The following is a 12,032-nucleotide window of genomic DNA, read 5'->3' as shown; positions in this document are numbered from 1 at the left end:
CATTTTTAAATTCTCCAAGCAGAAATAAAAAAATTTTTTTTTTTCATTTCTTAAAATTTTTACCTTTGCCATATGCACAAAAAATAGAATGCTTTTTTATGTTTTTCTTCCAAATTTATTGATTCAAAATCATTTTGATATATATTTCTTATTATAAGAGAATTTGAAAACATAAACAAATTGAAAATAAAAAGTTATATCAGAATATAAAATTTTTTATGAATTTCTGAAAAAGTTTATATAATATTACATTAAAGTTACCAGGTCACTTTGGCTATTTTTTAATTCTTATTTAACAAAAAATTTGTTCTAAAAATTATTTTTAAAAAATTGCATTTTTAATTTTTAAATTTCTATATGCCAATTTTTTTTTTCCATTTTTGCCATAATTTATTTGTTACAAAAATTCTTAAAATTATTAAATATCTGCCAAGTTAATTTTCATTTGTATAATTTGACCTTTTAATCAACAATTTCATAGTAATGCATGCATTTTTAACGTTTTTCTATTTTATATCTTGTGCATCAAAGTTGAAAAATTTTTAAAACAATTGATTATTAATAATAATCGTTTTATCGTAAACAATGCTATATCATTGAGAGATGATTTTGAAAAATAGAAATAATTATATGAACAGTATTTGTAAAATCAGCTTCTTAGAAAGTGATTATGGAAGTTGAAACTGAATGAATTTGTATGAATAGAACCTTGAAGTATTTTATGCTAAGATGAAAAATTGTACCAAATTTTAATGCGCTTGATCGGAAGGAAATGATATTGAGTGAAGTTGAATTGTTGACGCTGAATGAGATTTCTTGGTTGATTCTCAGTTGAAGTCAATGATTACGCTCTTTTTGCGGTTTGATCGACGGAAATTCGATGCATAACACCCCAACAAACGGAAACGGATCGGAGCTCAATGCGATTCAATCTGATTCAATACGTTTTTGAAACGGATTGAATCGGATTCGCTCTGTGCGCGACTTCAGCGCCATGGCACGTTTGAACTACAGAGGGGCTATTGTAATATATTTATTATGTATTGAATGGCTGTCAGAAATAATAATATCGAATGATAAATAAAAATGTTTTTTAATTAAAGGAAATATTTATAATAAATATTTGTTAATGTAAAGTGTTCTTGTGCATTAAAAAGTGAAATGTAAGTATATTTAATACCGAAAAAGTAGCATAGAAGTTAGCACACATAAAGATAGGTTAACTGAAATCAGACTGAATTCAAATAAAAAGAAAATAGAGAAAAATTATAAGAAAACTTGAATAAACATTTAATTATTTTTTTTTTATAATTAAATTTAGATTAAACGAAATTACCAAAATATTTTATTGTTTCAAAATTCTACAAATTAAAAGTGCTGATTGTTTTAGAGTACAAAAAAAATAGATTATTTTTTCTAACTAAAAATTAACATATTACAATTCAATAATAAAGCTGGGAAAAATTTTTAATCGATTAAATTTATCATTTTTATTTTTAAATTTGGATTTAAAATGGAAACCATAATAAAAACGGGATTTCAATCAATAACCCACGAAATTCAGTTCCAGCCTATCAACTCATTATTATTTTTTATCGATGAAAAGCCAATGAACTGAGTAATGTCAGATTGCATTTGTTGATTAACGAATGTTGTATGAGGAGTACCACATTTTTTGGAGATGCATTTTTTTTTATCAATTTTAACTTTAATTGACCTAGTATCGTCGATAATTTCTGTTTGAGTCTCTGCATTACATATTTCATTTTTAACATATCTATTACATATAAATGTGTGAAAATTGACATCAGACTCTGAATGGAAGTTAACTTGACACTCTTGATCAACTCTCAAATGAGTTACTGTCGGCGGATCTTCAGTAATCATTTCTTGTAATTCATTAACTTCAGGCTCAGGATTGAGTGCTGAAGATGCATTTTTGTTCTGCCGGCGGTCCATTAAGCGCTTAAATCTGAAAAATTTATTACACAAAAGTTCATATTATTTGATTGCTGATAATCACAAATTTTAATAGCGACAGTATTTATTTATAAAATAATATCTAAAATTTATAGTAATACTCTCCTTTTTAGTTTTTAAATTATGTTAATTTCAATATATTATTACTCACCTATTCATGACCATTAACTCATTAACTTTTTGAGATTTATAAACTGTAGGAAATTTAGTAGGAATGTAGCTGGGACTCGATTCTATGTCAGACTTTTTGGCCTCAATAAAATGATCACTACAAATATAATCATGTGCCTTTGGAGTCCACAATGAGCCATCAATACTGCAAGGAAAATTGAAAATTTTTAATATTTAATATTTAAAATTTATGATCATTGGTATGGATAATCTTTTAGTTTAATATAATAAGTAGCAAAGAGTAAATGAATCTTAAATAATAAATGAAAAGTTTATAATAAAAAAATTCAATCTTATTTTTTAATATATAATTAATAATTATTAACTATGCTAAATTTATAAATGTTTAAAAAAAATTTTTTTTTTAATTAATAATAATATTTCCAAGCATTTTTTAAACTTACTATTTTTTAAGTTTTACTCCTTTCAAGATTTTTTATTATTACCGATAGTAAGGTTATGATTCTACTTACTTTTGTCTCCTAACAGCGGCTATCCATTTTTCCTTTGATTTATTTTCCAACTTGCTGTTGGAAATTTATAAAAATGACAAGCACTTTTTTCTACCTGTATTCTTACAACTAACAACACAACAACTTTTGTGACTCATTTTATGTTATGTTATTTAAATAAATTTTAAATAACAATTCACTTGTATATTTAGCTAACTCGAAACATAAAAACAGCCCCCCGTAGTATCGGATATAGCCACGGGTAGCGCTGACGGTAAATCAGTTTCTCCCCACCATGGCTTCCGCACTGAGCGAATAAGGGCAAATTAGAAGTAGAAGTTGAATTTACCGACAGAGCCGAATTAGTTACCATTTCTAATCAAGGTATTTTGGATTTTTTTTTTTTAATAATTAGAAAAATATTTTGAACATTTGTGTGTATGTGGGAAGTGTTGCTATTTTTTTTGTTTAAAAAAAGCGTTTTAGCGTTAAGCTTTAAATTAAAATATCTCGGAAACTAAGCAAAAGTAGTCGAGACATATTGCGTATGAAATTTAGAGAATTAAATAAAGAACAAAATGTGACAAACCCGATGTCTCTACAACCAATAGTTTACGAGATATTAATTTTTTAATGAAAAAAAACGCGGTTTCGCTCAAGCACTTATAAACAAATAGCTGTAACTCCGCGAAAAATCATTCGATTTCCTTTTTTTTTTAAATTATAATTATTGTTGTCTTCTATAAGCACAAAAATCAGCTAAGCTCAAAAAATTTTTTTTGAATTATTTTCAGTTTTTTGAATTTCTGTATTGAAAAATAGTTAAAATTGGAAAAAAAAAATTATTTTTTTTTTCATATAAAAATTTTTCCGGCAGCAAAGAATCGATATGGAAAGAAAAATTTTTTTTTAATGCAAATATATAGTTAACAAGTTTTAAATAGGCGGGCAATAGCCTAGTCGGCTCGGTGCCCTCTTTTCGAAGAGTGGGACCCGGGTTCGATCCCGGCACGCACCACTATTTTTCAGTGATTATAAATAAAAATATGTGCGTTACGTTGCCAGGCCTCTGAAAGTGGCAGAGATAGCCGGGCGACACGTCTGACTTGGGTGATCACCCATTTAAGCAACAACTTGAATGGGTGACCACTCTAGTCGGCGTTGGTTAGCGCGAGGGATCTCTGCACACTAGGAGAGGGGCCTAATGCTCCAGTGGTCGATAAAGAAGAGTTTCTTATCAATCACTGTAGACTTAGCCCAGCTCCGACTGTACTATCATGGGTTTTCTCTGTGGTTTCCCCATGGTTCTGTTCCAACAGCCTGAGAGGTGAGGTTCAGGGTGAATACGGTACAGAAAGCACAAGTCGGTCCCACAGCCGCAAAAATTAAAGTAAAAATGAAGTGTCGGGTGGGACTTGCTGAGGTCCAATATGAGAAATAGTTTTTGTTCAGTTTTTAGTATTTTTGTAATTATAATGTAAAATTTACAATTGGTACCAACTTAAATCTCGCGTTGGCAGCATTTTTTACTGCAAACTATCCCCTTGAAGTTACAGTTTATGTAGATATAATTCTAGTGCTCCCTGGCGGCCGTAAATGTAAGCTGTAAATTACTTTTTTTTAACTGTAGTTGCGTATCTATAGGATGATTACTACACATTTTATTTTATCTAGTCTGTGGCGCTGACCTTTCTCCATCAAAAAAAGTCAGGATCGAGAAATTTGTGAGCGAGCTATAGTATATGCTGATAAAATTTAATAATTTAAAATAAATAAATTGTTATAAGTGAGTATAATTAATTAATACGGTAATATAAATTATGAATTACTGTTATGATAAACGAATTGGGTAAAAAAAGTACCGTAGAATTAAATAAAATTTCGCAACCTCAAAAAACCGTTCTGCTTACAGTAAACACAGTCAGTAGTCTGGCGCTCCGTTTACAACGGATTTGAACGGAACTTGGCGCCAGATTCTACCGAATCTGTGGATAATGTAATTTTGTAATTTTTTCTAAGTCTTAATTAACTTTTAAAAAATCGATTCCACAATATAGGTATCAAACGATTCAGAATTTCATGAGTCGTAAAGATATCCTATCGTGTGAGAACTTTTTAAAAAAATTTTTTCTATTTGTTTAAAAATAATAGTTAGTTAGTTAGTTAGTTAAATGAATTTTTAAATGTCAAATTTCAGTGAAATTAAACGAACATCGCTTCATATGGGGCTGTTTCTTCGTGTTAGTGGGGTGAATTGATCGATTGTTGTTCTGGAAATCTTCGGTAGAGTCTCCTCTACGATTCTTATGAGTTTATTTTTATTAAAAAATTAATACTTCGTAAACTATTGGTCGCAGAAACATCGCATTTGGCTCACTTTGTTCTGTATTTTATTTTCTAAATTTCATTCGCAACATGTCTCGACTACTTTTACGTAGTTTCTGAGATATTTTAATTTGAAGCTCAACGATAAAACGCTATTTTTTAAACAAAAAAAGCAACACTCACACACATCCCACATACACACAAATGTTCAAAATATTTTTCTGAGTATTTAAAAAAAAATATCCAAAATAGGACCATTTTGTCGAAAAGTGTTCAACAAACTGCTTTTTTCAAGGTCGACTGGACCAATAGGAACTTTTAGCCTGAATTAAAATTTAATTCAGTTGAAACAAGTATCATAGTTATAGTGCTTTATACTTTTAGTTGAAAAAAATTTTATTATCCAAAAAATTTCATTGTCAATACATAAAATATTTTAGCTAACTAAAATTTCTTGTCAGTATTAGAAAATATTAAATTAAAAAAGAAAAAAATTATCCGGCAGTTTTAAAAAATTAAAACTAAAAAAAAATTAAAATTGAAAATTAGTAGAAAAACTAAACATTTTTACTGCATTCATAAATTAAAAGCTTTTTAAATTCAAGTTTTGCTAAAGAATAGGGACATATAATAAAATAATTATTCTTTTAAATAATTAATAATAACAATAAAAACCCTTCTCAAGTCCAACTAATTATTTTGATTGAACACGGAAAACTTATATAAAATTTTCTTTTTAAGAGTCGTTATCTTTCCTTTAATCCAGGAATAACAATAACAATATAAATATTTTAAAATTTATAAGTTAGGAAAATTCATATTTGAAAATTTGAAATTTTCAAAAATATTGCAAATCGGTAAACAGAATTTTTGTCGGATTGAATCGCATGGAAACGAATTGAAAAACAGCGCTCTCAAAAAAGGATTTATTCGGATTGAAACGGATAGAAAGTCGAATACGTTTCTATCCTTTTCCGTTTGTTGAAGGGACTCATGATAACGACATAGTAAGAAATAAGAGATTAAAAAAATTATTGTGTGGTTTTATGAAACCACGATGCAAGTGAAACTTTTTTTGGATTGTTGACATTCAACTAAAAATTTTCAGCAAATTAATCAATTTAGGGTGTTAAAATTGTGTTTTTAATCCCTAACTTGATGGTGGTAAATGAAAAGGGTCAGCCTAGGGGATGTTGCCCGTGATTGTGCTTATAGTCATTAACGGATCTTAATGAAATTCAGTACATATGTTACTCAGACGATTATCTCAAATAAGTTCAAAGATTAGCTAAATAGGTCAATAAGTTTAGAAATAATAGCTGTTTGAATTTTTCTGAAGATAGTGGAAGTTGCATTTTCTGTCTTGTTATTTTTTAAAGAACATTTAATTGAAGTAAGATAGCTTCCCAGATAGAAAATGACGTATTAAGTTATTTCGAATGAGCTCAGATTTCTGATTTGGACATCAGAGTCTACGTCTAAAAGACGTCTTTAAAGATCTTCTGAAGAGATCGAATGCGCCGCTTATTGTAGACTTTAAGAACTCATCAAAACGAGCTCTTTTTCTGAACTCGCACAAATGAATGATTTTTTATTTCTATACGCTATTATAATGATAACAATAATAAGAACACAAAAAAAATAATATTAATAATAATAATAATAATAATAATAATAAAAGTAAATTATGAAAAATAATTCAGAGTTTCATGAAGCACCGATGCTGATTTCGAATGTTTATTATTTTAGTTAGACCTAATATTGTCGGTTTAAAGAGAGAAAGTGAAAATCGTAAATGCCGTAACTAAGATTCGAACCCGAGTCGCGCGCGTGCTAGATCGATACCTAACCCCTACGCTGTTCAAACGATCTGTCGTTACACATCTCATTTATTACTTATAAAAGCTAAGTTTATATAGTGATGAAATGTTTGCGATCATTGTCTATATTATTTATTCTATTTGATACTGTGTATCGATAGAGAAAAAGTAACTTTACGAATATTTATATACTAAAAAAGTAATATGCAAGAAAAGAACAGATTGTACAATAAGAACTAAATATGTCACTTAATGATAAAATAAAATATTACGATTTTTTTCAGATAACGATAACTATTTATTGAATAAACATTTATTTTCATTAAATACAAAAAATTTTAATTTATTTCAAATCGTGACCTACTTAATTCGTTTAATCAATGGTGGAAACTTCGGTAACTAGTTATATTCGATGTCTTGCCTCTGAGGACAGTACATTAATTGGTCGATGGTAACTGAAGTATGTTACAAAAGTATTGGACATAACATTATCAAGATATCTAATAAATACAGGCATCAATTGTTGTTCCGTATCTGTAGTGGTAGAAGTTCTCTTGGATTGTTATTATTATTATGAAGTTTTACTTGTATACCGTTTTTCTCGTTTTACAAAGGCTAATTGTCTCAGCATCTCATAGCATGTAGTACTGCTTTTCAACTCTTTATTATCAACATATGCTCCGCTCTATATTATCAACACAATCTTTCAACTCTCTTTTATTATCAACATATTCTCCACTCTTTTATAATCAACATGTTCTCTACTTTTTATAATCAACATATAATTTCACTTACATAACTTTTATTCTCAATGCGGCTACATTGGACTGACTTGTGCTTTTTGGCCTGTATTTACCCTATTCACCTCACCCCTTTCTATCGGTGACTGTTGGAATAGTGGCGATAGGGAAACCATCTGAGAGAAAACCCATGCCAGTACGATCGGCTGCCGGAGCGGCTCCCGATGGACCGAAATTATGTTGGAACTGTTCAGACAGCAAATCGGGAAACCAGACCCTCGCCTCACGACATGATGCACGAACGAACTTAGCAGGACTGGCCAGCTTGAATCCGCTCATGCATCATGCCGCTAAGAAGGTAAAGTATTAAAAATCATTTTTAAGTAGATTCTGATCATAAGAAAACGGATCAATAATAATATTACACAAAAAAAAAGAAAACTAGAAAAATTACAGTATAAAATGTAAAATCCATCCCGTCGTAATCAAAACTAGAAAAATTACAGTTTGAAATAACATTTTTCTAAATTCAATTTTTTAATTTAATATTCAGAGCTTTCAATGTAAATATTACATTCTACAATGTAATTCTTATAAAATCTGTAATAATTACAATCTGAATCTGTAATTTTTCCAGTTTTTATCACGAAGTGCCACGTTGCATTATATATTGTAATTTTTCAAGTTTTCTTTTTTCCGTGTGTAAAAAAAATTTTTTTTTCAATGTTTAATAAAGCTTTATAATTTTTCACCTTAGTAAATTGTTAATAAAAAAACAAAAATTAACAATTTTTTAATTTTTCTCACGGGAATCTATTCTAAGACTATTGAAAAATAGCTCCACGAACGGAAAAAAATTCTCATATTAATAGTTTAACAATTATCGCACTTGCAATGTTAATGTTCGTGTTAGTTAACACAGAGGGACTCTGCGTTACATTGTGAAACACTGCCAAACACTGTGTAAAAGTTTAAATGAAACAGCTAGTTGTCTCAAAATAACACTAGAGCGTATCAATATCGCAAAATTATGGGCGTTGTATATCTAAATGCAAAGTTCCTTTGACAAAGTCTTGGCTCAATAATTTATAAACATAACCTTCCAATAAGTTAAAGAACTTTGACAATTTGTGGGCAAATAAATACTTGTTTTGTAATAATACTACATTTTGTTTAATAATAATTATTTTTTGAACCAACTATAATTTTAAAGTAAGTAACGTTCAATAAATTAAATATAAGCATTAAGTAGCCAAAACCAAATATGTTTACTCTCAATACAAGTTCTTTTATCGAAGCTAAATAATTAAATTAATAAAACAAAATTTCTAATATAATTGTTATTTCTTATAGATGGAAAAAATAGAGTTATTTTTTGGTATTGATGGAAACCATTTCATCGAGTAGTAGTGATTGTCTTCTACAAGTGATAATAATTCAAGTTTTTTGAGTACATCATCAAATGACAGCTGGATAAATGATAATGGCAATGATGATCTATTATTTTTTCCCATTATTAAAAATACATAACTACTGGGAATAAGAGATGCCGAGTTCAAGAATATATACAAGTAGTCGATAAGTGGTCAGACTTGGAATTTAAAGAGAAGTTAAGATTGCCAAAAATTCTAGCACTGTGGTTAATAGGTATTAATATATTATTTAATAACTTTTTTCATTTTTTTTCACAATATATGCTTAGTATAAGTATTTCAATAAATACTTAATTTTTATTTCAGACAACAGCAATGTTGTTTTTTATATTTTTAATTCATTTTCCACCACACTTTAATTATTTTCTACTCTAATTCTTAATATTATATATTTCAGATGAACTACAACATTCAGAGTTTATACCAAAAAATAATTTTGGAAAGACACCTATCAGTGGAAAAATATGCTTTTTTAGTATTTTTTATGGTTTTTGCTTCTAAATACAGAACCATTAAGAACACTTTGCAGATCGTTTTGACATTTCTATTTCTTTTATCAGTTCATCGAGTTTTACGTCGTGTACCAGCATGGATATTAACTAAAATTGGATGATGTTGTAAAAATGGTCTGAAAACAATGATGAAGTTTTAACAATATGTACGGATTTTATTTCTAAAAACAGATTCCGAATATATCTGGGCTGCAATTGATTCAACTCATATTCGTATAGAAAAGCCTGCGGATACTTGAAATGACTTTTTAATCGTAAAAATATTGCTCTATTAATTTTACAAGTTGTTAGACTCTCGCACACTTGATCTCACAAACGTATACTGGGTGGAGAACCAGGTTCAAGATGCTCGTGTATTTAGAACGATCATCTCTATACCATTCAGCAATTGAAAATGAAGAAATCTTATTTCCAAATGACACATTTATAATAGGTGATTCAGCATATCCATCTTTACCATGGTTTGTGCCACCATTTCGTGAAAATGGCCTGTTTAACTTTTTCAGCAAAGGTGTTTAATATCACAGACTTTCAGCAACTCAGAATGGCGGTTGAAAAATCATTCTGATTTGTTAAAAGCTGTCGATTTCGTTAGAATAAAATTTTTCTCTGAACAGAGATTTAAGTTTTGTTACAGATACAGTACTCGCAGCTTTCTGTATTTTACATAATTATTGCGTGTGATGAGAAATGATGATATTGATGACGATACTGAAGACGGTTTACGGCCAGATTATAGTGGGATCAAATATTGAAGATAACCCTCCAGAAAATATGAACAATCAGAACAATCTGAACATCGCAGAGAATCATTATTCAGAGAATTGTACTTGTGAACATGAATTACCTTGGTGAAATTGTACAAAATATTTTATAGTTACCTTTTTTTTAATTCAATCAATTAATGTTATGAAAATGAGAAGAAAAGTTGGCTATTCAGTTGTAATTAAATATAATGTTTAAAAACCAACTTAAAAATTGTAAATAATTTTTTGGCTATAAAAATGAAACAATCACTGTAATTCACTTTATATTTTTTATTATAATTTGTACTGTATTTCAAATAAAATTATAGTCGAAAGAAAAAGTAAAAAACATTTCAATAATACTTGCAGGATGCTTATAATTAATAATATAAAATATCATCAGTCAAGGGGTAGTTCTTACGCTATTCAATATATCTATAAAAATCTTTTGATATTACAGCTGCCACTAATTATTTCTATTTAAAAAAGATTGTGTGAAAGTTTCTCCTTAATATTAATAATAATAATATTATAAAATATCATCAGTCAGTAGTTTTACGGTACTCAATTTACTCATAAAATCTTAGATATCATAGATCACCTGAATTTATTTTTCTATTTAAATAAGATTATGTTAAAGTTTTACTTAATTAATATTAATAATAATAATTATAATTAGTGTTATAAATAATTATAAAATAGTTTCGGAAGCAAACAAATTATGAAAAATAAAATTATACGTATTAAGAAACTTATGATAATTTTTAAGTTTTTGCATGCATTAACGATTAAAAATCTAATATAAAATATTGTAAATTTTGTTAAAAGATATGAAAAATATTGCTAAAAATCGAAAGAAAATCGATTAATCAGAATCATAAGCATTTTTTCTTTTTGTTCCTTGCATTATTTGATCGTAGTGATTTCATCATCATCCAGAATATCTTCATGACGTCGTTGTTTTGATTTTAATTTTTGCATCTCTAGTTCTTCTCTTTTGTTCCAATTCTTCTGGTTCTGTAACCGTAAGTAATTTTTTTAAGTTCATTTTGTTCTCTTTTTGAATTAAATATTTTCTCTCGAAGTTCAAAGCATCTGCTTTTGCTTTCACTTCATTCATTTTTAAGATGTTTAAGCCATTCTTGTTCTAAAGCTACTTTTTGTCTTGCTATTTTCGAGCCAGTCCCACGTGGTGTTGCATTTTGTCTTATCTTTTTGAACTGTTTGTACTTGGCGAAGAAGATAATTTATCTTCGCTAACATTTACTTTCTTCTTTGTAAGCAGATCTTTTCCTATTTTATCTCAGGTTAACAGAGTTATTATTGTAGATGCAATTAGTTACCGGAGTTATTTTTAGACTTCACTTGGATTAGATGATCTAATCCAAGAAGTAGTTGTGACTTTTGTATTTTTTTTGCATTATCTCACTATCAATAACATCATAATAATCAAAGGTTTGATAATCACCGTCCGCTTCTCGAATTATTGTCGAAACATGATTTCATACTTAGACAGATGAGCGTTCATCTTCCATTTTTACTTGATCTGAAGAATACTGCAACAATTAATCAATTTAAGAATAACGAATATTTTTTTTTTTTCCATAAGCAATCGATTTTATTTTTTCATTAATTATTTTCCTTTTACTTAATCGATTTCAAACCAAGTGAAATTGTGTTCCATAATTTCGTTTTTTTATTAGCATGGTCCAATTTTTCGACATTTGCTTCATATAAGCTCAATAGTGATAAAGTCGCATCTTTGGTCCACATTGCACCTGCACATGCATAGATATGAAACTTACAATTTCAAATACATTAAATAAACTCATTGAAAACTATATCGTATTTTA

General features: G+C 28.5%; 1 protein-coding gene across 1 annotated transcript; it reads right to left on the bottom strand.

Annotated features, from left to right (window-relative positions):
• Positions 1-1,484: 1,484 nt before the first annotated feature.
• LOC123273835 lies at positions 1,485-2,221 on the bottom strand. Its single transcript, XM_044741309.1, has 2 exons — positions 2,132-2,221; positions 1,485-1,972 (listed from the first exon to the last, which is right to left on the bottom strand). The coding sequence occupies exons 1-2, from the start codon at positions 2,143-2,145 to the stop codon at positions 1,561-1,563; spliced, it is 426 nt and encodes a 141-aa protein (XP_044597244.1). The 5' UTR covers positions 2,146-2,221; the 3' UTR covers positions 1,485-1,560.
• Positions 2,222-12,032: the final 9,811 nt, after the last annotated feature.

Source organism: Cotesia glomerata, unplaced genomic scaffold (assembly GCF_020080835.1).
Source record: "Cotesia glomerata isolate CgM1 unplaced genomic scaffold, MPM_Cglom_v2.3 scaffold_142, whole genome shotgun sequence".
NCBI lineage: Eukaryota > Metazoa > Arthropoda > Insecta > Hymenoptera > Braconidae > Cotesia > Cotesia glomerata.
Note: the sequence above shows the minus strand (reverse complement) of the source record. Positions and strands in the feature narration are given on the sequence as shown.